Source organism: Psammomys obesus, unplaced genomic scaffold (genome assembly GCF_907164565.1).
Source record: "Psammomys obesus unplaced genomic scaffold, mPsaObe1.curated_primary_1811, whole genome shotgun sequence".
NCBI classification, from domain to species: Eukaryota; Metazoa; Chordata; class Mammalia; order Rodentia; family Muridae; genus Psammomys; species Psammomys obesus.
In genome coordinates this window covers 14987347-15009769 of record NW_026592548.1, presented here as the reverse complement: position 1 = coordinate 15009769, position 22423 = coordinate 14987347, and the positions used below count along the sequence as shown (strand labels likewise).

The 22423-nt window shown below is 45.9% G+C and overlaps 1 protein-coding gene across 2 annotated transcripts in view; it reads left to right on the top strand.

The window, feature by feature from the left end:
- The first annotated feature begins 320 nt into the window (after positions 1-320).
- Ddah1 (dimethylarginine dimethylaminohydrolase 1) overlaps positions 321-22423 on the top strand; it is a 131668-nt gene continuing 109565 nt past the window's right edge. Inside the window, exon 1 of one of the 2 annotated variants that reach the window (XM_055614362.1) lies at positions 321-740. In XM_055614362.1, the coding sequence (XP_055470337.1) occupies positions 438-740 (303 nt within the window). In that variant the 5' untranslated portion in view covers positions 321-437. Of the gene's footprint in view, positions 741-1251; positions 1272-22423 lie in introns of those variants that run through there. The other variant, XM_055614363.1, reaches the window with a different exon arrangement.

Genomic DNA, 22423 nt, shown 5'->3' with positions numbered 1-22423 from the left:
AATCGCCCCTCGCCTGGTCCCCTGACCATTAAGTCCTCTGCAGCAGGGCCAGTGCAGCACTCCTGGAGGATTTCCAAGCCCTAATGGGGACCATGCGAGGCTTGCACCTGCAGTGGGATAAACACACGTAGGTCCCGGGAGGGAGCCATTGCTGAGAAGTCCTCGGCCTCCGCATCCCCACTGACCCAGGCCGGGCCGCAGCAGCTGCGGGGAGCGCAGGGAGTAGGCGCGCGGGCGCTGGGCCGGCGCCCCGAGCTCTGGGCATGCTCAGTGGCGCAGGCAGGGCTCCGGGCGCGAGCCGGGCTCCCGCAGCAGCACATTCATCGGCTGCCAAGAGGAGCCGCCGGGCGCTCGCAGGCTCGCAGGCTCGCAGGCTGGGCGCGCGCCGCTCTCGGGAGGAGAGCCTCCCCCGCCGCCGCCGTCTCCCCGCGTGAGCCATGGCCGGCCTCGGCCACCCCGCCGCCTTCGGCCGGGCCACCCACGCCGTGGTGCGGGCTCCGCCCGAGTCCCTGTGCCGCCACGCGCTCAGGCGCTCCCAGGGCGAGGAGGTGGATTTCGCTCGCGTGGAGCGCCAGCACCAGCTCTACGTGGGCGTGCTGGGCAGCAAGCTGGGCTTGCAGGTGGTGCAGCTGCCGGCCGACGAGAGCCTGCCCGACTGCGTGTTCGTGGAGGACGTGGCCGTGGTGTGCGAGGAGACCGCCCTCATCACCCGCCCCGGGGCGCCCAGCCGCAGGAAGGAGGTAATGGGCCAGCCCCGGGCAGGCGACGCGAGGGGCGCGGCCGGGAGGACGCGCGTGGGCCCTTTCGCGCGTGGAATCGACCCCACGGGGCTCAGTTCCTAACTTCTCACTGCGGGACTCGGGGCGGTGTGGCTGGGCGTGGGAGATCCTAGCCAGACAAGTTCATTGTTCACACCTCCTGGCTGTCGGGGAGCCTTCGAAGCGACTGGAGTGTGGTGGCGAGGATTCGCGGGCAGGTGGCTGGGCTGGGGACCCGTCTCGCCAGCATTTGTGTCTTGCAAATTACAAGGCGCCGAAGAAGACAATGCTACTCTGTTTCCTGGCCAGTGAGGACAGAGGAGGGTCCTTCAGGAGGGCAGGTGGAGGCTGGGAGTCCCCCATGTCTTGAGGGGCCGGCCTGGCAAGGGCGGGCCAGGTGATATCAGCCAGCGGCTGTGCCCAGTGACCTGGGGCGTCCAAGTTACTTTTCAGTGGTGGCCAGGGAGTCTTGAAGAGGGCGCCTGACAAGCGAATGCATTTAACGTTTTATTGGTGAGCTGTGTTTAAATGTGTGTGTGCATGGGTCGGGTTTGAAAAGCTGTGCTTGCTGCGGGGAGTTGGGCATGTGTATTTCATTAGCACTGGTGATATTTGTTACAAGTTTTCTTCTTCTTCTTCTTCTTCTTCTTCTTCTTCTTCTTCTTCTTCTTCTTCTTCTTCTTCTTCTTCTTCTTCTTCTTCTTCTTCCTCCTCTTCCTCTTCCTCGTTCTCCTCCCCACCCCTCAGCAATTAAGACTGTTTTTGTGTTCTTCAAGGGAGCACAGAGTAGTGCCTACAAATTATTGCATCTTGTGGAAATGGCTGTGACTGCTTTAAAAATAATGTAGGTTAGTGGGGGAGAGACACACAGAGCGAGATTAGATTTTAAAATGCCATCTGGCCTGGGAGCCTTCTCCCTGCCTGGGAAGAGCCCAGGCTCAGGATTCTCCTCATGGCACCCAGCAGTGAGTGTAACAAGATGCAGGTGGTTTCTTATATCTGGAGGGATTTTCCCCCCTCCTTTCTGTCATATTGGAAATAGTTGCTCAAGCTTCTGAAATAAATCTGCTTATTCCACATTTGTTCTGCTTTCTGGGTGAAAACCCTTCTGAGTCCGAGTATAATCAAAGTCCACCTATTTGTCGTTCAGGTAATCAGCGTTTCTCCCCACACACCAAGAGTAGTAGGCCCAGTCACTCTCTTTCTGTCACCTTTCCAGACTGACCTGAACAAAAGGCTCTCGCTCTCTCACAACCTAGTATGAACCTAGCCTTGGTGATAACTTCTGTTGTCCTTCTCACCATTTGAACTGGCAGTCCTTCAGACGGTAAATGCAGGCGTCAAAACTCTCAACGTTGTTCTCATTCGATCATTCGATAGGAGTCTTCATTGCTTCCCTTGACCGTCACCGTTTGGCTTAAAACACAAATAAGATATTACTCACGTGATTAACTTTCCAAGTTTGGTTTTCCCAGTACAAGAGCTATCTGTGGTCTCTCTCCTGGTGAGATTTCCATATTTTAAATGTTGGAATTTGTCTCCACTCTGCAGTCAGCTCAGCACCCACACTTGCCAAAGGTCACATAGAACTCTTGTTTTCTTCTGTGTAGGGCACTGGACCCAGGACCTTGCCCATTAGGTAATCATTCTTCTACTGTGCTACAGCCCTGGCTACAGAGGTCACATGGAGTAGAGATAAAGAACTTCAGGCTGGGTCTCAGCTTTATTGCTTTAATTCCGTGTCTCTGGGGACATGACTAATTTTTCTCACTCTGACCTGGGCATACCAACACCTATTTCATAAAGTTGTGGTAAATAGGTAAACCCACCGGAAATGCACAGGCAGGTGTTTAGGAAATGTTGGCTGTTTCTGTATGTTCCATGAATAGGAAGTAGTCAGCTACACAGTAACATCCTTAGTGAGGCTTCTGTTTCCCAGGGTAAAGGCAAGCCACCCCCATGCTTTGGGCTCCGTCTTAGTGTGTTCGGTAGCACTGCCATGACCTCTCAGCAAAGCACCTTTGCTCCTGCATGTGACTGGGGTCGCTAGGCTACGGCGCTTCCTAGCTGGAGAGGAGATGGGCAGTTAGGGTTGTGTGGAGTGTTCCTGGAGAACAGGGCTCTGCAGGCTGGTGCCCACTACCATCTCACAGCACAGCCTGCTACTCTCACAGCGTTGATGTCTGAGGAATGGCTAAGTGAGTAAATGGATGGATGAAAAAAAAATAGTGAACGTCATGGGCTGATAATGAATGAATGAATGAATGAATGAATGAATGAAAAGCTGAACAGACAAGCTCATAGTAATTTCATGTATTGATGCTCATTGGATGGATAGATGGATGGATGGATGGATGGATGGATGGATGGATGGATGGAAGAAACATTGAGCTTTGGGTATAGATGCTTATTGAAGGAATGAGTGAATCCATCAGTCAGTCAGTCACAATGAAATGCTAAACAGACAAGCTAATGATGACTGCAGTGATACATTTTGAGTGTGTGTGTGTGTGTGTGAGAGAGAGAGAGAGCGAGGGAGAAAGAGAGAGATCTACAGCAGCCAAAAAGTTGTTTTAAAAAAATCTCATCATGATATTCCTGTCCCCAGTTACTTTGCTCTCTATAACATTTCCACACCAAGGCCAAGGTGGTCAACACAAATTTGACTCTCCTCTGAACAAAGTTCTAGAGGGGCACCTGCTGGGTTGGGCTCTGCTTGCCTTTCCAGAGTTAGCTTCATCTCTGCATTGTCTTCCTTAACAAAGCACCCCCCCCCCCCCAACACTTGGCTCAGACTCAGTTCTTTCATTCATAGGACCTCCTTCCTGGACACACAGTTTTCCTTCATCCGGAACACACCTCTTCCTCTTCTTCCCTGTACTTGGCTGTCCTTGGCTGGCTGTCACCATTAATACCATTTTAGCTAACATTTACTGGATGCTTGCCATTTGCCGCAACTGCCAGGTCTGTGACATGCATTTCATCAGTGCTCATTCAACAGTATCATTATTGATGAAGCAGGGTCAGAGAGATTGCATAAATTTCCTAGGGTTATTCTTATTATTATAGAAAGGCACCAGTGAAACCAGGGTCAGAACTCACGAAGCTCCAGCCCCACTCACTGTGCTATTCGACGTCACCTTTCCCTACACGAACTGTTTTCTCTTTATGAGTACCTCCACCCCCACCCCCACCCCTGCCTATCTGACGTTTCTCATACTCTGTGATTCCCTGCCTACAGGTGCCTACCCTCTCCTATCTTGTAAGAGCAGGGATCTTGTCTACACTGTTTCACATTTTGTTTCCACAAGAGACACACATAAAATATTTTGTAGAACAAATGTTTCCACAATTTGGCCAACCTTACTTCTCTTCCTTGACAGGGATTTGGATTTTGTTTTGAGATGGGGATCTCACGCTCCAGTTGGCTTGCAGCTTATTCTGTAGCCCAGGCTATCCTCAGCTTGTGGCAGTCCTCCTGTCTCAGCTTCTCAAGTGCTGGGACTGAGCATGATCCACCACACCCAACCCGAATTATATATTTGGAATTTTACAAGCATTCAGAGTTGGTAGAGGCACAAACATTTCATTATGAGCATGGGTGGTTTGTAACTGGAGCCCTCTGTCCTTCCCTGACTCTTCTTGTCATTTATTATTGCTTTGTTTTTAATAAAAAAGTCTTGAGAAAGTATTTCTTAATCAAAGCATTGTGCTGTATTTAATGATTTTTCTTCCTTAGAAGAAAGAACTAAGACCCAAAGTTAAGATCGCTTTTCTGAGAAAACCCAGTGTTTGTCTCAGTTGGGTGGGTTTCCAGCGATTCCTGGAACTTAGAAGCTGTGTACCGGAAGCTGCAAAGTTAGTAGAGACAACTGTATACACGGAAAGTCAGCCAACCATGTCTGCTGATAGCTCTGTGTCTTCCGGAGCTGGGATATTTTTAATAAGTTTAATATTTAGGAAACAAATCAACTTGGAGAAGCTGGTCATGTCAGATGAACCCAGTGTACTTTTAAGGGGAAAAGTCAACTCGTGAATGTCAAAGTCCTATAAACAAACTATCTAAAAGCCACAGCAAGACAGAAGACAGTGTAAGCATTGAGAGATGCTCTAATGATTATATTTTCTGTGTAAACTGAGATTGCATAAGATTAGGGTGTAGCAGAGGGTGTGTAGTGACCCAGCCTTATCTCCATTCTTGCAGCAACTACTAAACCATTTTCTTCACTTTCTTCTCAGAAGGGTTTTAGGACCTAATAAATGATTAACTGACAAAGCTTACTTAACAAAATTGTGAAATGTATCCTCTGGCCTTTCCTCCCTGCTAAGAGCAATTTTATCCTTTCTCAGGCACGTGGGATAATTCTGTGTGGAAGAAAACCACAGCAATCTATTCTCACAGGCTGATAATGTTTACTTCTTCACTCCTTAGTCGTTTTCAGTTTTACGGACCTCTTTAGGAAGAAGACAGCATTTAGCTTAAGGTAATAAACCCCAATTGAGGAGAAGACAAGTGGAAAAATGGAGATGTAAATAGAAGGATTATATATTATATATAATATCAATATATTATATCATATTTTCTCACCAAGGTTTAGGGACTTCATAGAAAAGGGGGCAGAAAGATTGGAAGAGCCAGAGGTTGCGGAGGACTGGAGCAAAGCAGAGTTCTCCTAACATGACTGAACCATACTTGTGATCTCACAGCAGCTGTGGCTGCCTGTTGAAGCCCAAGAGAGCCAGCACCCTAGCATGGTGTGTGGAAAGCATTTCCCATCCCTAAATGAGGAGCTACAAACCGTTGATGGCTTCAGGAGAAGGGAAAGATTTCCTTTAAGGAAGGGTATGACTCCTGGTAGGTTGATCACAGTCCAGTGGATGGCCCACGCTGAGGAGTATCTGGACTAGGGTTACTGAATTGAAACAAGAAGAGACATGAGCTAGGAAATCAGGAAGCTGGATGGATCTAGGAAGAGATAAAGGGAGGAATTGGAGGTGAGTATCATAACTATGCATTTTATGAAGTTCCTGAGGAATTAATAAAACATTTTAAAAGAATGCACGTTTATGTTGACAGTCCCTTTCTATGAGGACACTTAGATATGAGGACCTGAGTTTCTTATGTTGCCTCAGAGGCAGAATGACAGGTCTGCATTCAGCAGACCCTGGCTCACTGCTTGGATTTCACTTTCCCCATCAGTAGTGTGTAGTCTAACTTGGACCTTAATTACATGAATCATTTTCTTCCTATCTCTCATAAAGGAGAGCGTTTTTTTTCGTTTTAGTTTAAAAGTAATAGTTGGGGGGGGGTGCAGAGATAGATCAGCTGTTAAGAGCGCTTGTTGCTCTTGCAGAGAACTCAGGTTCAAGTCCGAGCTCCCACGTGGTAGCTCACAACCGCTCCCGGGATCAGACACCATCTTCTGATCTCCAGGCATGTTCTTGGTGTTCATATACACATGCTGGCAAAACATGTACTCACACACATAAAATAGTGAATTTATAATAATAATTGTCATTTTCATGAACCTTCTAAATTGTCCGGCAGAGTTTGTTCGTAACTGTCTGTCTGCTAGCAAAGGAGTTGTTTGCTTCTTAAACACACACATTTCTCCAAACTTCTGTGTGACTTCAGGCAAGGATGTTGTCCCTGACCATAGTTAGAAGTCCCACTGGCTGTCCTGATGGGAAGGGCTCACACTGGAGGCTGCTCTCAGGAGCAAATCATCACCCCCAACTGCTTAGAACAACCGATTCTTCTCACGGTGTTTCTTTTTCAACTTTTCTATATGGGCTTGGCAATAACATTTGAAAATTTGCACATATCAGAGACGGAGGTTTGTCCAATAATGTAACCTGTTCCCATACAGCTGACCTCAGACCTGGAAATGAAGAGCAAAGAGCAGGGACTATCATTAGAGACCAGTAGCTGAAAACGAGCTTCCTGCCATGATCCTAGAAACTTTAGAGAAGAGTGTAGGGTGTAGGGATGAAGCCCTTGCAATTCACATGTACTGGGACATTGCTTTTGAATGTATTTGAATTTTTATTAAGCTCAAATTTCTTCCCAATCAGTTTTATTATAGTCATGGTAGGAATCTATCCATAAGGTATGACTACAGAAAAATCTACAATTTGGTGAGGAGATGTTTATCTCCATCTACCTCTCTGCCACAATGTGCTATAATTTGAAGATGTATTTGGTTTTTATTTTTCCATTTGTGTGTGTGTGAGAGAGAGAGAGAGAGAATGCATGTTTGCAATTGTTTGGGCACACTGTGTTGGTACAAATGCATGTGGAGCACAGCACATAGAGGCTCAATCATCTTCAATCATTCTTCCACTCTTCCCTCAGGTGGAATCTCAGTCAGACCCAGAGCTCACACATATGGCCTGTCTCTCTTGTCAGCTTGCTCAGGAAATCCTCTCTCTCTGTTTTCTGAGGCTGCTGTTTACAGATGGGCTACCATACCCACCCAGCATTTGTGTGAGTTCTCGGGACCCAAACTCAGGTCCTCACAGTTTCTGGGCAAGCGCATTAACCACAGAGCCATCTCCCAACCCCTGGAGATGGTTATTTAAAAGGTGTGCTGGTTGGCCTCCATTTTGTTGGCCAATGAAAAATCTCTAACCATTCAGAAGATTCTCTGAGTTTTCTGAATGGCGAACTACATATTTGGTGGCCACCTACTTCCTTATCAAGGAGGACTCACAAAGATAAGATAACTGAGGCTACAATCAGAGAGGACAGCTTCATTTATGTCTTACATACCCCACTGCATTGTTCACTCCAGGTTGTTGTAAAATGTGTATTTACCATGATGGAATCCCCCAGTGTTCCATAAAGATGCTCAGTTGACCTTTGACCTCGGTCGGCTCCTTTTGTTTTCTTCAAACTCATGTCAGGTATTCTATCAGTCCTCAGGCTCATTTCAGAAGCAGATGCTTTCTCACCAAAGAGACCAGAGTAATCTCAAGCAACAAATCCCACTTTAAAACATGTGGATCTAATGATATCCTATTTTACTTTGTCATTGTCAAAGAATTTAATAATGTCCATTGTCTTCTTGGAGCCCAGTGCTGAAGGAGCAGTAGCATCCCACAGAAAGACATAAATCACCAGGCTTTAGACTCCTGTCTACCCAGATCATTCAATCAAGAATGACAGAGGAATTCCTACAGCAGAGTATAAGATTAAAGAACAAAAAGCTACAGGTTTAATTTGCTGACAGATCCTTGTGGTGGGCCTGAGTCTGTTTAAGCTAAAAGATGGGGCACTTCTGCTGTTTTGAGCCAAGATGAGCTTATAAGGGTGAGTTGTTATGTCAGTGAAGAGGTGCTTTGCTTATGCTAAACATATGCAAATAAGTAACCTTTGCCCTCATTAGAATACTTTTGCTTTAGTTCTTTGTTCTTATATTGCCTAATAAATATCGTTAAAATTATTTTTTGGGGGTAGCAGTGATTGTGAGTGTGGGGATGATGGTGTTAAGGTGTTAAGAACAGCTTTGCTCCTGAAAGGGAAGGGACCACTGAGGCAGTCACGTTTGTGTATTTGGCAAGCCCTGCATGTGCCAGACCCAATGTTTAATGCTGGCGAGGTGCATCAAGCAGCGCCTCTGCCCTTAGTCCGGCTGGAAGAGCTGACTACTGACAGAATGGGGGATGGGCTCTCAGATGGAACTGGTGGGTGCTGGATTGCTTCCTGGAGTGTCTGACCCATCCCAGCGTTCTGGAAGAGTGCTGGTCATGTGAGAACTAACTAGGAAAGACAGAGGCAAAGAGGCAGCCTTTCCAGATAAAAGAAGCACAGTGGGACAGGATGGGGGGTGGGGAGACAGGACACTGGAAAAGAATTTCATTTGTGCAGAGAAAGATGTAGAGAGGCTCTCTGCTCCTGAGTCTTCAGGTGCTGGATCTGAAGATCACTGTCATATCTATAGCTGCATTTCTTATTTGATGCTAGATGGCAGACCCTGTTTCTCAGTGGAATTTCTTCTTCTCTCTTACACAAATGCTCAGAAATGGTCTGGCTCTCCCAGGATTCTCAAGGGGCATACACAGGAACTCTGGGATACATCCTGATATGGTCTCAAGCCCACCTTAGGCCTAGGATTCATTTCTTCAGTTGCTAAACTCTTGAAATTTGTTTTTTTGTTTATTTTGGTCTATAAGTTATCAGTGTACTCTTCGCTGTTCAGTCCGTTTTTTTCCCCCTTTGGCCCATAACTGTCCATCCTAGTATGTAGCAAGCAAACCTGATCCCTGTACTGTGCTACAATATTACTCAAGCCTACTGTATACGAGACTGACCATGCCTACTATCTACATCGTTACCGGTGCCTGCTGTATGCAACATTACCCGTGTCATTGACAGGTAAGAAAAACCTTCATTTCTATTTGGTGTTAACATGCTTTTTTTTTTAATTCACAAATCTCATCCTAGTAGCACTCAGCATTGAGCCTCACACTAAGATGAAGTAGCCCACTCTGGATGTTTATCTTTTAGTCATGGGCTGCGATCTGTCCCCACTGAGGTAGGCAGCGTGATGGAGAACACTACTGCCGAGGGTGCTGCTTTCAAGTTCTGAAGTGACATTAACATAAACGTGCTTTTGGCTGGAACATGCTGTTTTTTCTTTTTTAAACCGAGGTTGTATTGCAGCAGGTAGTAGAAGTTGAACAGGATAATGAGACTAGGGAAGCAGATGGGGACGTGACGATGGCTTATATCCACAAGGAGATATGATTGCGTGAATAAATACAAGGTCTTATTCAACCCAAGATGTCATACTTGCTTCAGTCAGTTAACCTATAGCACAAACTTGTGCTTTGCTAAGGAGAATCTATTAGAAGACGAAGCTGAATTTGCTAATCTGTTTCAAAGGCTGTTTAGTCAGCCATTTCCAGCATACTTGATAGGTACTTTTTTTCCCCATAGAAGAGTTTGAGTAGAAATTCAGTGAAATAGCCTAAGACCCTAGGTCCACATGATTTGCATTCACACCATCTCCTTCACACAAATGTGCCAGTTGTGTTCTGTAGTGAACGTGAGAGCAATGGCCAGAAGAAGGAGATACAGAACGAGCTGCTCAGTGCGGCTTTGTTGCAAGCTTCTCGACTCGCCCAGGTGATTGTTGTAAACTCTCCGTATTCCACTCCTAGTTCTAGACTTCTGGTGTTGTCTCCAAAGTTTTAACTTTTGCCTTCTGAAACTGTATGTTGACATTATTTTTCAAAATAAAGATATTAAGTGAGGAAACAGCTGTTTGAATGTTTTCTTCCTACACTTAGCTGTGCACGCCAAAAAAAAAAATTATTAGTTAAAATATAGGCATAATTGCATTTTAATTCCTAATGGGTTCTTGGAATAATTACCAAAATTTCAGAATTCACATGTATGTCAAATCGTGTGTGATTGCCACTCTGCTGGGAGGACTCCTTATGGCGATGGTCTCCTTGCTGCTAGAAGCCACCAGGCTGGCACTGAGCCCTTTAGTCCACAGTGGCTGTGCAGATGTGATGAGAGCAAGAGGCAGAAGGGGGAGGGTAGACACCGGTGCTAAATCTAGAAATCATTATATTGAAATTATTCTTTAAGAAGCCTAAATTAGCAAATTTCATGGTACAGCCGTAAAATAATAATAGAGGGCAAACATCCATTCCCTTCCCTTAATTTTTTTGATTCAGGAGAAAAAAAAATATGACTCCCATTTGGCTGTGGGCCCCATTTCAGGCTATTTATGTTTTAATCATATTTTCTAGTTCAAGAGATTTATGTGAGACCTTCAAGCCTACGATTTCATTCCAAGGAACCCACACTGTCCTTGCTCTTGATTATGTACTTTTTCAGACGCTCAAGGCTTGGGAGTCCTTTGTGTGCGTTATGTGTGCATGGGGCACACAGGGAGGGCAGAGGACAATGGTGGCAGTTAGTGCTTGCTTCCACCATGTGGTTCTAAGGACCAAACTCAGGCTGTCATGCTTGGTGGCAAGCACCTTTATCTGCTGAGCTGTCGTACCCAATTTTGTATTGTTCTGATTTGCTTTGTGGTCTACCAATCCTCTATCAGAGGCGCTGGTGCATGGTAGCTCCCTCTCCCTGAGAACTATGATGCTGGGAAATAGAGGGACCCCTCTTCTCCAGATGGCTGTTTTGTACTCACTGGTAGTCATGCAATCAACCTAACGGGTCATGACCTGATCTTTTTTTTTTTCACAGTAATAAAATTAATTTTTTTAATCCGTATATTATTGCAATGTGGAAAAGGAACTATTTCATGAAACTTGGCTTATTTTTTTGTGCATACTAACTTAGTAAATGAAATATATTTATTGTTCTGGCTCATGGTGAAAACAAAATAGGAAAATCTACTGTATCTGCTTCCAGCTAGATTGATCCACTCAGCTTTGTACAGAGATCATCCAGGGTCATGCCTGTGGGCTAGGCAGATTCCTGGAATCACAACCGACATCTCAGGAGGTGCCCTGCATACCAAGCCAGGCTGGATTCCCATTTACTCCGGTGATGCCTTGTGGTGACTGTTTCCTCCCTGTCTGAACCTGTCCACCCACAATGGTGTGTCCCCGCTTCCGTGGTGGCTTATTGGATGTCACTGGAGAACAGGAGGATGTAGAAGGCACCAGTCTCAACCCTAGCTAGAAATGGCTTCTGTCCCTTCTTGGGTGACATTTCAGAACATTTAAGGGAAGGTTCACCTGAGTGAGCTGGGTGAACATTGACTTTCGTCGGAGCCGGCATCCCTGCATATTGTTTTAGGTTAGACTCAGCAGCAACAGGCAGAGGTCACGCCCACCAGGAAGCAGCCCTCTTTCCAGCACAGTCCATGTGGAGGTTATAACCTTTTACTGATACCAGCACGCCCCAGAATCCAGTGTTACCTTAGGACAGGGATGGAAACTCCGAGTACAGTTTTCATTTCAGGAAAATGCTAGCATATATCCACACGCAGAATTGCTACAGCATAATTTATAATTTTCATGTCATTCCCAGAGGCCTGGAGGTGACTTTGAAAAATCACTCATTCCACAATTTTTTTCTTTATATTTTTTTCAACACTAGATAGAAACTCATCCTTGGTATAGAAATGATTATAGAAAGTTCAGTTTTTCCCTAGCCAGTTACAACATTTGTTGATAATAGTACTGAAGTGTAGGCAGGTATATGTGACTGTTTAGAGAGGAAGGACTGGTGGGTACAGGAAGCTGGAGGCCTGGGTTCCATTGGCAGCCCCTGTTTCCAGCTGAGCTGCCAACTCCTCAGAGCGGATTTTATGTCCTTACACACACAGTGCCCTCAAAGAGTCTTTTGAAGACTTTGATAAGTTTACTAATGCAGCAAACTATGTGGTGATGACATTGTGTGTTTGCCAGAAAAGGGGCTTGGAGTTGTGCAATCCGGAGCTAAAACCCTGGGCAATACAGTTGCTGTGTCCACATCTGTGTTTTCCTTTCCTTTCTTCGCAGAGTCTCAGTTGTCTGCATGAACGCTGAGTGTTACTGTTGCCTCTACCCCCGATCCTGCAGAAGTCGCTTGTTGAGGGAGAGTAGTAATGAGGATTTAGTTTAGTGCCTTTTCCTCACGGTAAATGTGGAAAAACATACATGACACTGGCCATTGGCCTCGGTGCAGCTAGGGCTCAATTAGAATTGAGAACACGCTCTTCCAAACCCTGCCCAGCCTGAGGTCAGCCTAATGAGTGCAAACAGCCACGGCTATGACAACCACTGTTTATTGGTTTGCTTTTACTCCTGTGTACGTGTACATGCACACACACACACACACACACACGGGCACGGGTGCAGAAGCACACATGCACATGGGCACACACATTCAGAATACAGTTGGAATAAAGTCAGGTTCTCATAGCCCCTACCTGGTGAATGCTATTTAGTGGCAATGTAGGCCTTAGAAAATGCTTAGAGGATTTCTTGAGTTCCATTTTTTTTTTTTAAATGTGATGCTGAAGCCAGGAGAGATTTTTATAAACTGAGTTGCTGTCTTTTCACAGCCTCTTGGTAACACCTTCATGTCGATTCCTTTCTCTGATGTCATTCTTGCTGTGTCCTTTTCTGGAACTGTCCATAAAGGGTATTGTCCATGCAGTTCCTGGGGCTTCCTTGCCTCTCCCAGTAGTTCCTGGAACACTATGGACTGGACATTATACTGTGGGTCTGGGTAGTTATATTCAAATGACAAGTGTCATTTCATAAGCAGATTACAGATTACAGAGTGGGTCATGTGAATGGCTTTATTTGTCTGTTAACAAATGAGCTTGAGTATTGTGGGATATGACAGTGTGCCCGCTGATGACAATATAGCCAGGGATAGTTGGATGCCAAGTTTACAACCAACTATCCAAAGTTTCCACCCATTTACACATGGATGTGTATGCACATTCCCTTGTGTGCTATAGCTCACACAGTAACATGTATCTCTTCCTGTGATTTGTAAAGAGCTTTGAAGTCTATTTATGTAGACCCAGATAAAACTTACACATTATCATGTTAGTCTTTGTTGTCAATCTTTGCTCTTTTCAACAATGAAATTTTAGCACAGGTCAAAAAGCAGGTGAGTAGGTGGAAATTGGTAGCAGGGTATTGGGCCTCTGTGACCAGTCACAAAATGGTTTGATCTCTGTGTGGCAAAGTGTCAGAGGCAGAGAGAACAAGAAAATCAAGCTCTCAGTAGACGGTGGCCGGGCGGGTTCACACATCATGGTTTGCTCACACAACACCATAGAGTTGATCTGTTTACTTAGAAGCAATTTGTTCTTTTGAAAATCAAGTTAGGGTGGTCTTGCAGCTGGGATTTCGGGCATTTGCCACCGTTCTTATCTTTTTTATATGGGTACTGGAGACCAAACTCGATTCTCTTGCTTGAGGGGCAAACATTGCCCACTGAGCCATCTCACCAGCGCCCAACCTCTTTCATGACATGCCGTGTTTCTGAGGGCTAACACTGACCACTGAGGGTTCAGACTTCCTACCTACAAACTAGGGAAGTTTGAGTGACGGCATGGATGTAGAGGTAGCTTGTAAGGACTGTGGGTATTCAAGAGCGGCCGCCTTTGAGCATTGAACTCAGCACTTGCTGTGCCGGGACGCTTGAAGGTAGACCATTAGCCCCCATAGCCAGTACTGGGCTGTCTGAGATGACCCCTTTAGTCTCTGGTTGCCATTTTGAGCATGGAATCTTCCCAGGCCAAGGAACTATTGAGAAATGGGAAAATGTTCAGGTCAGGAGAGCCCGGGAGGGGAATGATTGTCAGACTGTGCACCCTGTTAGAATTCAGAGGTAGGATGCTCTGAGCATGACTGTCGGGTACTATGCTCTGTGTGCTGTGCTGAGTACCCCTCTGCCTCATCTCACAGTGGAGTATCCCCAACCTACTCCACCCGATCCCATTACCTCCTCAAACAGGAGAACGGTCACTGTCCGAAGATGTCATAGCTAGTTACTAGTTGTTAACACTCATCCGGCTTGTTATGTTCTAACCAAAGCACTAGAGTCTCTGTGATTTATAAGGTGGAGGTAGATGGGTGGTCTAAATGTCATAGGGCCAGCATGCATGTGAGGGCAACTTGCCAGCAGGGAGTGAGCTCTATGCCAGTAGGAGGCCCGGGTGTAAGAAAGGAAAAGAGGAAAGATTGTAAAAACCCAAAGCAGGATGCCAGGAACACAGCAGCTTACTGTCACTGAAAACCTCCACTTTCTTGGTTGCTAACTCAGGCTAATCTCCCATGTGATGGCCTTAAACCTTTCCTGAGCATGGTTGTGACCCAGTCACCTCTCTCACTGGGACCATGCTTCCAGTCCAGGGACCTTTTAGGGTTACATTCAAACCAGAGCGGCAGGGGCAGAGAACCAGTGTTTCTCCTCCAAAGCCAGGGCATTTGGTAACTCTGCCAGAGAGCAGGCATGCTCACTCAGTCCAATGTTAGGGGATCAGGACTCTGTTTGTTTGGTTTGTTTTGAGACAGGGTTCTTCTGTGTAGCCTTGGCTCTCCTGGACTTGCTTTGTAGACCAGGCTGGGCTCAAACTCATGAGATCCTCCTGCCTCTACCTCCATCTCCCTGAGTGCTGGGATTATAGGTGTGTGCTACCAAGCCCAGCTCGGGGTCAGCACTCTTAAGACGTTATTGATATCAGTAACATTTAACCATAAGCTTTATTCCTCCCGGGAGTCTGCCGACCAAAGCTAGTGAGGACACACAAACATGGCCTTCTCCTGCTGAAGACATTGCTCCTGGCCAGCAGCTACCCGTCTCTGCCCTCATTTACATAGCTAGTTCAGAAACCTTTCACACCCAGAGAAACACAGGCTGTCGCCATGTCTAGCCATGCTTAATATGTATGGGCAGAGATCTAGTCCAAATAATTAGACAGCGCATGGAGGCTCTTTACCTTAACTTGTAAGCACAGAAGAGTGGTGAAAAACCAGTCTGAGCCGGAGTGCTCTGCTCCTGGAAGGAGGCTGCCCCCTCAGGCTTCACACCCTCACTAGCTCTTGCTCGGCTTTCCCATAGCCAGTCCCTGGGAAAGAGAAACACATGATAGCTGGGACACAGATTGTCGCTATTGTGGAATAGCTGCTACCCTACCTCTGATCTTGTTGCCCCTGTATGTGACAGGAATGAGGCAGGGCAGTATGCCTGGATTTGAGTCCCAGCTTCCTTCAGTTCATTAACTAAGTTCTTTCATGGCTGTGGAGGCTTAGGTAAGCCCTTGGCTCCTGGCTCATCTGTCTTTAGCCCTGCTATTGGCTTGGAACCAGTGTTTCCTATGCACAGAAGAAATTGGTGGATCATAAGTACTGTTGCTCCTGTTTGTACAATTCTGATTTTACTCTTATTAATATCACTTTTCCTGCTGAAGAACATTGCCCCAAATGGTAAGCCTCACTCTCTCTCTCTCCTCTCTGTACATATGTCCTACTTTCACTCTCTCATCACTATACCTTTGCAACCCCTTATAGTTCCTCCGAATTGTTTCAGATATCACCACGCTCCCCAAAGATGCACTCCACCAGTGTGAACTTTCCACAAAACATAGTGCTCTCGTGCTTGGGTCCAGCTCTCAGGATTGTAGCCTCCCTCCAGTGCGGCCCACTGTCTCGCAGTGAAAGCGTTCACCCACAGGCGGAACGAGCAGTACCATGTCTCCACTGCAGCACTCATGTGCACCGGCTCTGTAAGTCCATCCTTCGCAGCTGGCTTGGCCCTGTTCCAAGCTCTGAAAGCAGCCAGTGTCTCACTGTTAGCAGAGGAAATAAGAGGTCCATCGGCCAGTAGGTCAGTTGGCCAGCCTGGTCCTTTCTGCTGTTTGGCCTGCCCTGAGATGGCCATTATTCCTTCCATATGGTCAAACTGTCAACTGGTTTCATTATCTGGGCTTACTTTACTTCCACCCTCTGCTGATTTCCTGTCTGGATCTTCTGGGTCTCTAATACAAAACCCAAAGATTGACCCCTGAAGTTGTGGACTCCCTGAAACTTACAGCCGAGACCTGTGGTGCCATGTTCTGCCAGCCCTTCTCATCCATCTGCTTGGTGAATACACAGGGCTGAACACCAGCCTACCTCATGCTGGGCGTACCTGCCAGCCTGTGTCCTTCTGTGAGAGCCTCTGATGCCAGCCTCTACTCTGACTCTTCTGCCTTGCCCAGAGTTGCAGCCATGCCTGGGCACCGGCCTTGAACCCCTGAGCCAGGCTAGTCACTGGACTCATGCCCAGCATGGCCTTTGTATTAGACTTAACCTACCAGGAAGATTAGAGTCAGGCAACAAAGGAAGCATAGACCTCATTTTTCCTTCTCTCTCCCACCTCTTGTGGTAGCTATCAGTTAAATGTTACCATTCTGACCAAGTTTAATCAAAGAACTTGGATCTCTCATTAAAACTGACTTCAGTGCAATTTAGCAAATGGCATTTGCTGATGGAAAAGCAATTTTACCGTGTTTAATTAAGCAGATTAAAATATGAACATCTCAGTTGTCAAAACTTTTATGGTAGATTTCCTGTGTTCTGTGATTTCTTTCTTTTTTTTTTTTTTTCATAAAACAAAAAAAATTGTTCACATTATTGCAATTCCATATAGTGAAGAGTGGAACAAAGGAAGTGATGCAAGGCCTTTCAGCAGAAAAGTCAGCTGGGTCACCGGCTGTCCTAGGCTATGGTGGGAGTGCGTAGCAGCTCTGTGCTGAACATTCCTTCGTGAGCCACGAAGACGTGGCTCGCATGGGATTTCTCTTCTAAAGGTTAGCACAGAGCGCAATCAGTAGAGGCATGCTGTCTTGTAAACAACAGGTGGGCGGTGTGAGGAAGGGAACACTTCACAGGCCTCTGATGTCAAACCTGGCCTCGGAACCTCTCACTCTTAGCAAGAATCCCTGCTGTTGTGTGTCTTTGAGAGACACATGGTCGATTGAGGGAATTAAAGAGTGTGCTCAGGGAAAACACAGATTCTGGTTGACGAGCCAGGACAGCAACCTGAAATAATGGGCCTGGCTGCTCGAACAGGGGAGGATAATGAGATTGCAGCTCCAGACTGTAATTGGTGGATGTTTATTGCTGAACACAATGCTGTGTGAGATCCCCACAGCCGACCTCCTCTGGGTGACGGGAGTAGAAGTGGAGGCAGGAGCGCAGCCACCTCCTCTGGCTGACGGTTGTGAAAAGAGAAAGCAGGTGTGCCAAGAAGAAACCATTCCAGCATTTGCATCAAGGGTCGGCCTGTGCATGAGGAAACTCAGTGAGCAAAGGCCGGTTATAACAGTTCGCATAATTCAGACTGGCTAAACCTGTAATTCTTGGTAACTGAATTCCTGGTAACTCAATTTGAATCTTTGGCAAGCCTTGGGCTGGAAGGGATTGGCCTTCATGCAGTCATATTACTGGGTTGATGATTTTTATATTCTAGTCAGAATTTTTTTTCCTCTTAGGCTGGAAACAACAGAGAACTACCGTTGCCCACTTAAGAAAGAGATGAACCATTAGAGTTGCACTGAGTTGAAACCACAAAATCATTAAGGCTGTGGAGTCTGACCTCCTTCCCTCCTCTCTCTCGGGATCTCCATGGTTCTGTCTCCCCATTTATCTAACTTAAGCTGCTTATATATTGTGGCCCACCTGAATCTCATGGGCCTACCTTAATTTGTTAAGCCAAGCAACCAAATCAAACCTGTAAGTACACTGGGTTTAGGACAGTTTCCCAATCTGGATTCTGTCAGATTAGTCTCAGGGTTCAAAGGTCAAGTTGGTTTTCTCAGAGTGGCAGAGTCTGCACACAGAAACAGTTTTGTATATAAATAGTTAGACAGTGTCTCATGTATTTCTGGCCTCCTACTGTATCAGTCCAAACACTCAAGTTGCGCAAGACAGAAAGCCCTGGGTAAGGAGACCATAGTGCCGCTGTCTTTCTTGAAACTCAGTGATCATGGATGGCCCTCCTCTTCCTCCTGTTAAAAGGTGGCCTGCCCCAGAGTGAAACATAAGTCACCATCTAAAAGGCACTGCTGTAGGGAGAGCAAATACTAAGAAGAAAAGGGGGAAAGGGAAGGCAAAAGGAAAAAGGGGCGGAATCACCTAAAAGGAAACCCTGACAGTATCTACTCAGTAATATGGAAAGATGTAAGTTAACTTTGGGGTTGGCGGACAGGATTGAAGGAGTCGGATATGGAAGGAGATGGGATGAATGCAGGGGGACCAAAGAAGAGGAGGGTGCGGAAGGTGTCACCATTCATACCTTGGTCATGATGTTGCCAGAACGTCGTAGCAAAAATGGGCTGAAATCCCCTGGGCTGGGCTAATGCTGAACCTTCCCTTTTCCTGAAAGCACGCACTTAGTCATGAAAACGAGCAATCATGGAGGCAGGACAGCTCAGCGAGTGTCTCAACATCTAAGCAGCTACAGTCAGAGAAGTACCGGGAAGCGCATGTAGGGGTGTTCCAGATGTCTTTCCTGGCTTGTGTTACTTTGAGGTTGCATTCTAAAAATGGTTGGAGTGGCAGATGGCATTTAGCTATGGGGTAAATTCATCTGGCTCTAAAATGTAACATCATCCTCTCATCAAACACGCTATGGGGCGGACAGATGGACCTCATTATTCTTTTGCATATCTTAACTGTCTCTTCTAATTGGTAACCATCTATTCTAATTTGATGCAGATGATCTGGCCTGCAGATCCATAGATGTCAAGGTTCCTAAATACCCGCTCCAGGGCTTACACTGCACAAATCACCAATTTACTTCTCTTTTCCTACCTTCCTTTTCCTGTATCTCCATCTTCTCCTCCTCCCTTCTTCTCTGCCTCCTCCTTTCCCTACAAGCTTCTTTTCTTTTTTCCTTCTTTCCTCCCTCTCTCCCCCCCCCGCCTACTTCCCTCCCTCCCTCCCTTCCTTCCTTCCTTCCTTCCTTCCTTCCTTCCTTCCTTCCTTCCTTCCTTCCTTCCTTCCTTCCTTCCACTGTGCTGGGGAGTGAACACAGGATCTGACTTCGTGTCCATGCTAGGCAAGCATCCTCCCCCAAGGTCATATACCCACCACACCCTTCCTTCTTGACTTAAAAATAATACTTTTAGTGCCAAGTGTAGTGACTCACACTTGTAATTCCAATGTGAGAATTGGAAATAGGGGGCATGATGACCGGGGATTCAAGGTCATCAAAGCAAGTTTGAGATCATTGGGAACTACATGAGTACCCTAGCAATAATAATAATAAAAACAATAATTATTTTCCTTAACTCCTGGATTCATCCTACTAAACATAGCTCAGATGTTTGTTACCTTCATTGTCATAGAAGTTTTGATTTCTTTTAAAAACTCAGTTATGTTTCTGTTTTAATCCCAAGTGTGGGATTTCAGTTTGGGCTTTAGTTTGTTCACAGCTGATAACTGCCTCCTGCATGGTGTGGTCTTTGCCAGTCTTGTGCAGCACGTGGTCTAGGACTCTGAGGGATATAAATACAAGAGCTCAGAAAGAGAAGGCGTGGCAGTTTGTAAAGACCAGAGATGGATGCGGTGGTGGCTTGGAGGAAACATTTGGAGAGAAACATTTCAACAGAGTGGCTTGGAGATTGCTTACTGTGTTTGCTGTTGAGGGAGATTGGTATAGCCCCAAAAGAACCCATCGACCCTAAAACAGCTGGAGAAGTAAAGGGGCCTGTGCCCCATCTTCCCACTAACCTTCTTCTCTTACCTAGGGTTGAAAGGTTGGTGGAAGGGAGTTAGAGGATTAAATACCCCAAATAAAATAGAGTTTAAAATGAGCACAATACTTCATGGATGCCCATGGCCACTGTGCCCCATTCACTTTGGATATCGTATGCTACTTCATTGTAGCGATTTATTACATGAAGATCTTCCTTCGTCTTCTCCCAGCTTTCTTCCCAAAAGCACCTGTGACCCTTGCCACAAAGTCAGTGCTCAGTGAATTCTATGTGAATCAAGCAGACTGTGTTCAGTACAGTGTAGGGTTCAGATTGTTCTCTAGGCCCACCCTGGAGGCTGTTGCATAGGTGACAACTTTGGAATAGAAGTTTTGAGACCAGGCCCCTGTGTTTATTAAGCCTCTCTTTGTTCCTTTTGAATATGTGGCTCTGGCCACAGTCCTCCCAAGCCAGGTTTTCTCAGGTATAAGTGCACAGTGGTTCTTGTGAAAATGAAAGGAAGGGGGGTGGTTTACAATATTGGAGTACAATTTATAAGCAAAATGTCATCATAGGCATCCATGTGGAACTTCAGAAAGTAATCCTCCTTAGGTGTTATTGGGGGCAAACCTCTCTTCCTGTGAACCCTGCTCTACAGCGAATGTCACAGAGTTGAAAGCTATTTGATGGTGAATGAGATACTGGGCCAGTGCAGCATATGACATCTGCCATTGTCATCATTAAGGAAGTGTAGCATTCCTTCAGCCATTGGGAAGACAGAAGCCCACAGCGCTCTCTCTCTCTCTCTCTCTCTCTCTCTCTCTCTCTGTGTGTGTGTGTGTGTGTGTGTGTGTGTGTGTGTGTGTGTGAAGAACAGGGAATCTTCAGCTTCATTCACTCAGGGTCTGTGAACCCGTGAACCCAGCAGAATTGGCCTCCTTTTGTAATCCTATCATTTTTCCAGTGCACAGGGATGAGCTCAGAGAGGAGCTATGGAACTCCAGGTGAGTGTTCCTTTCCTTCTGAGCATCTGTTTTCCTTCTCTTTTTCTCTGTGTCAGTGAGGCCGCCACAGATGAGAGGACTCTACAGATGGCAGTGCTCATTTGCAGGGTGAATCGTGTCTCTATTAGAAGCTGGGGGAGAAACAGAAGTCTTTCAGACTCTTGGGGCTATTGAGCTTTATCAACGTGTGAAAGGGACTGGTCTGTTTCTCTGTCTCTCTCTTTCCCTGTCTCCCTCTCATTCTTCTCTTTGCTCCCCCCTCTCTCAATTTTCCAGTCCTATTTTTCCTTGGCTTCAAACATGCTCAGCAGAGCCTTGCCAGCTTTAGTTGGAAGAAATATATTTCCGAGCTTAGTTGGACATCAGTTGTTTTTGGGCTCTGCCCAGACTCTTGACAGAGAAGGTAGTGTTGAGGTGGTTGATGGTGTCTAGACAGTAAAATCAGAAACTGTGTAATTTATGTTGTATTACAGACATCCACTTCCCGGATTGGAAAAAGGAAACTGGCTTTCATCTAAGGAAGTCACATTAAAAACCCAAACCCCTGGGTGTTTCTGACCTATGAAAAGTTGAACTTTGAAAGACTTTACATAATATTCTCCAGCCCCTTCAAAGAGCAGCAGTGTCTAGAGTTAGAGATGAGAAATTAACCTCTAAGATACAGCTCACAGGCTTGTTCACAGTCCTTCCAAGCCACACACCTCTGGCTAGAGCTCTGCAGGCCCACGAGGCAACTTAGTTCGAACACATCAGCTTCAGGGAAATATCAAGAAGCAAGAGATGAGAAGAGAAGAGTCTAATACCGAGCGAAGATGGAGATTTTTAGAAGAGACCAAAGATGGGAAGTCAGACTTAAGGATGGGGGGGGGACCAAGACTTTGACTTTTTTAAAAAAATGTGCTTTTGATTCAAAACAATAATAAAAATAAATGTATAAAGATTATAATTACCCAACAGTCTTCTGGGGTTTTTTTTTTTGTTTTGTTTTGTTTTTTGGGTTTTTTTTTGTTTGTTTGTTTTGTTTTGTTTTTAGGTTATTTAGTGCTCATAAACACCAGGTAGTCAATACTCATTACTATGGAGAACAATGAAAAGATAAAATCTTAATGAGCTAGGCAGACATTATATGCTGTTAAATGCTAAAATCCCATGGTGACTTTTATTTGTTTGGACCAGGACAGTCATCCAGATCCTCTATCAAACTCTGAGATGGTTTCAGGAAAGTGTCGCCTGCTCCGGTGGAGCCACAAGGCTCCTGTCAAAGACTGGCCTTCCAGTTGTGTATTTAAACTGGTGTCATCCTGTTAGCATTAGGAACCGAATCTGTGCTGTTGAACTGCTCTTTTAAAGTTTACTTCTTCAGGCTAGAGAGATGGCTCAGTGGCTAAGAGGACATTCTTTTCTTGCAGAAGACCTGAATATGGTTCTCAACGTCAGGCAACTGTCACACACACACACACACACACACACACACACACACACACACACACAC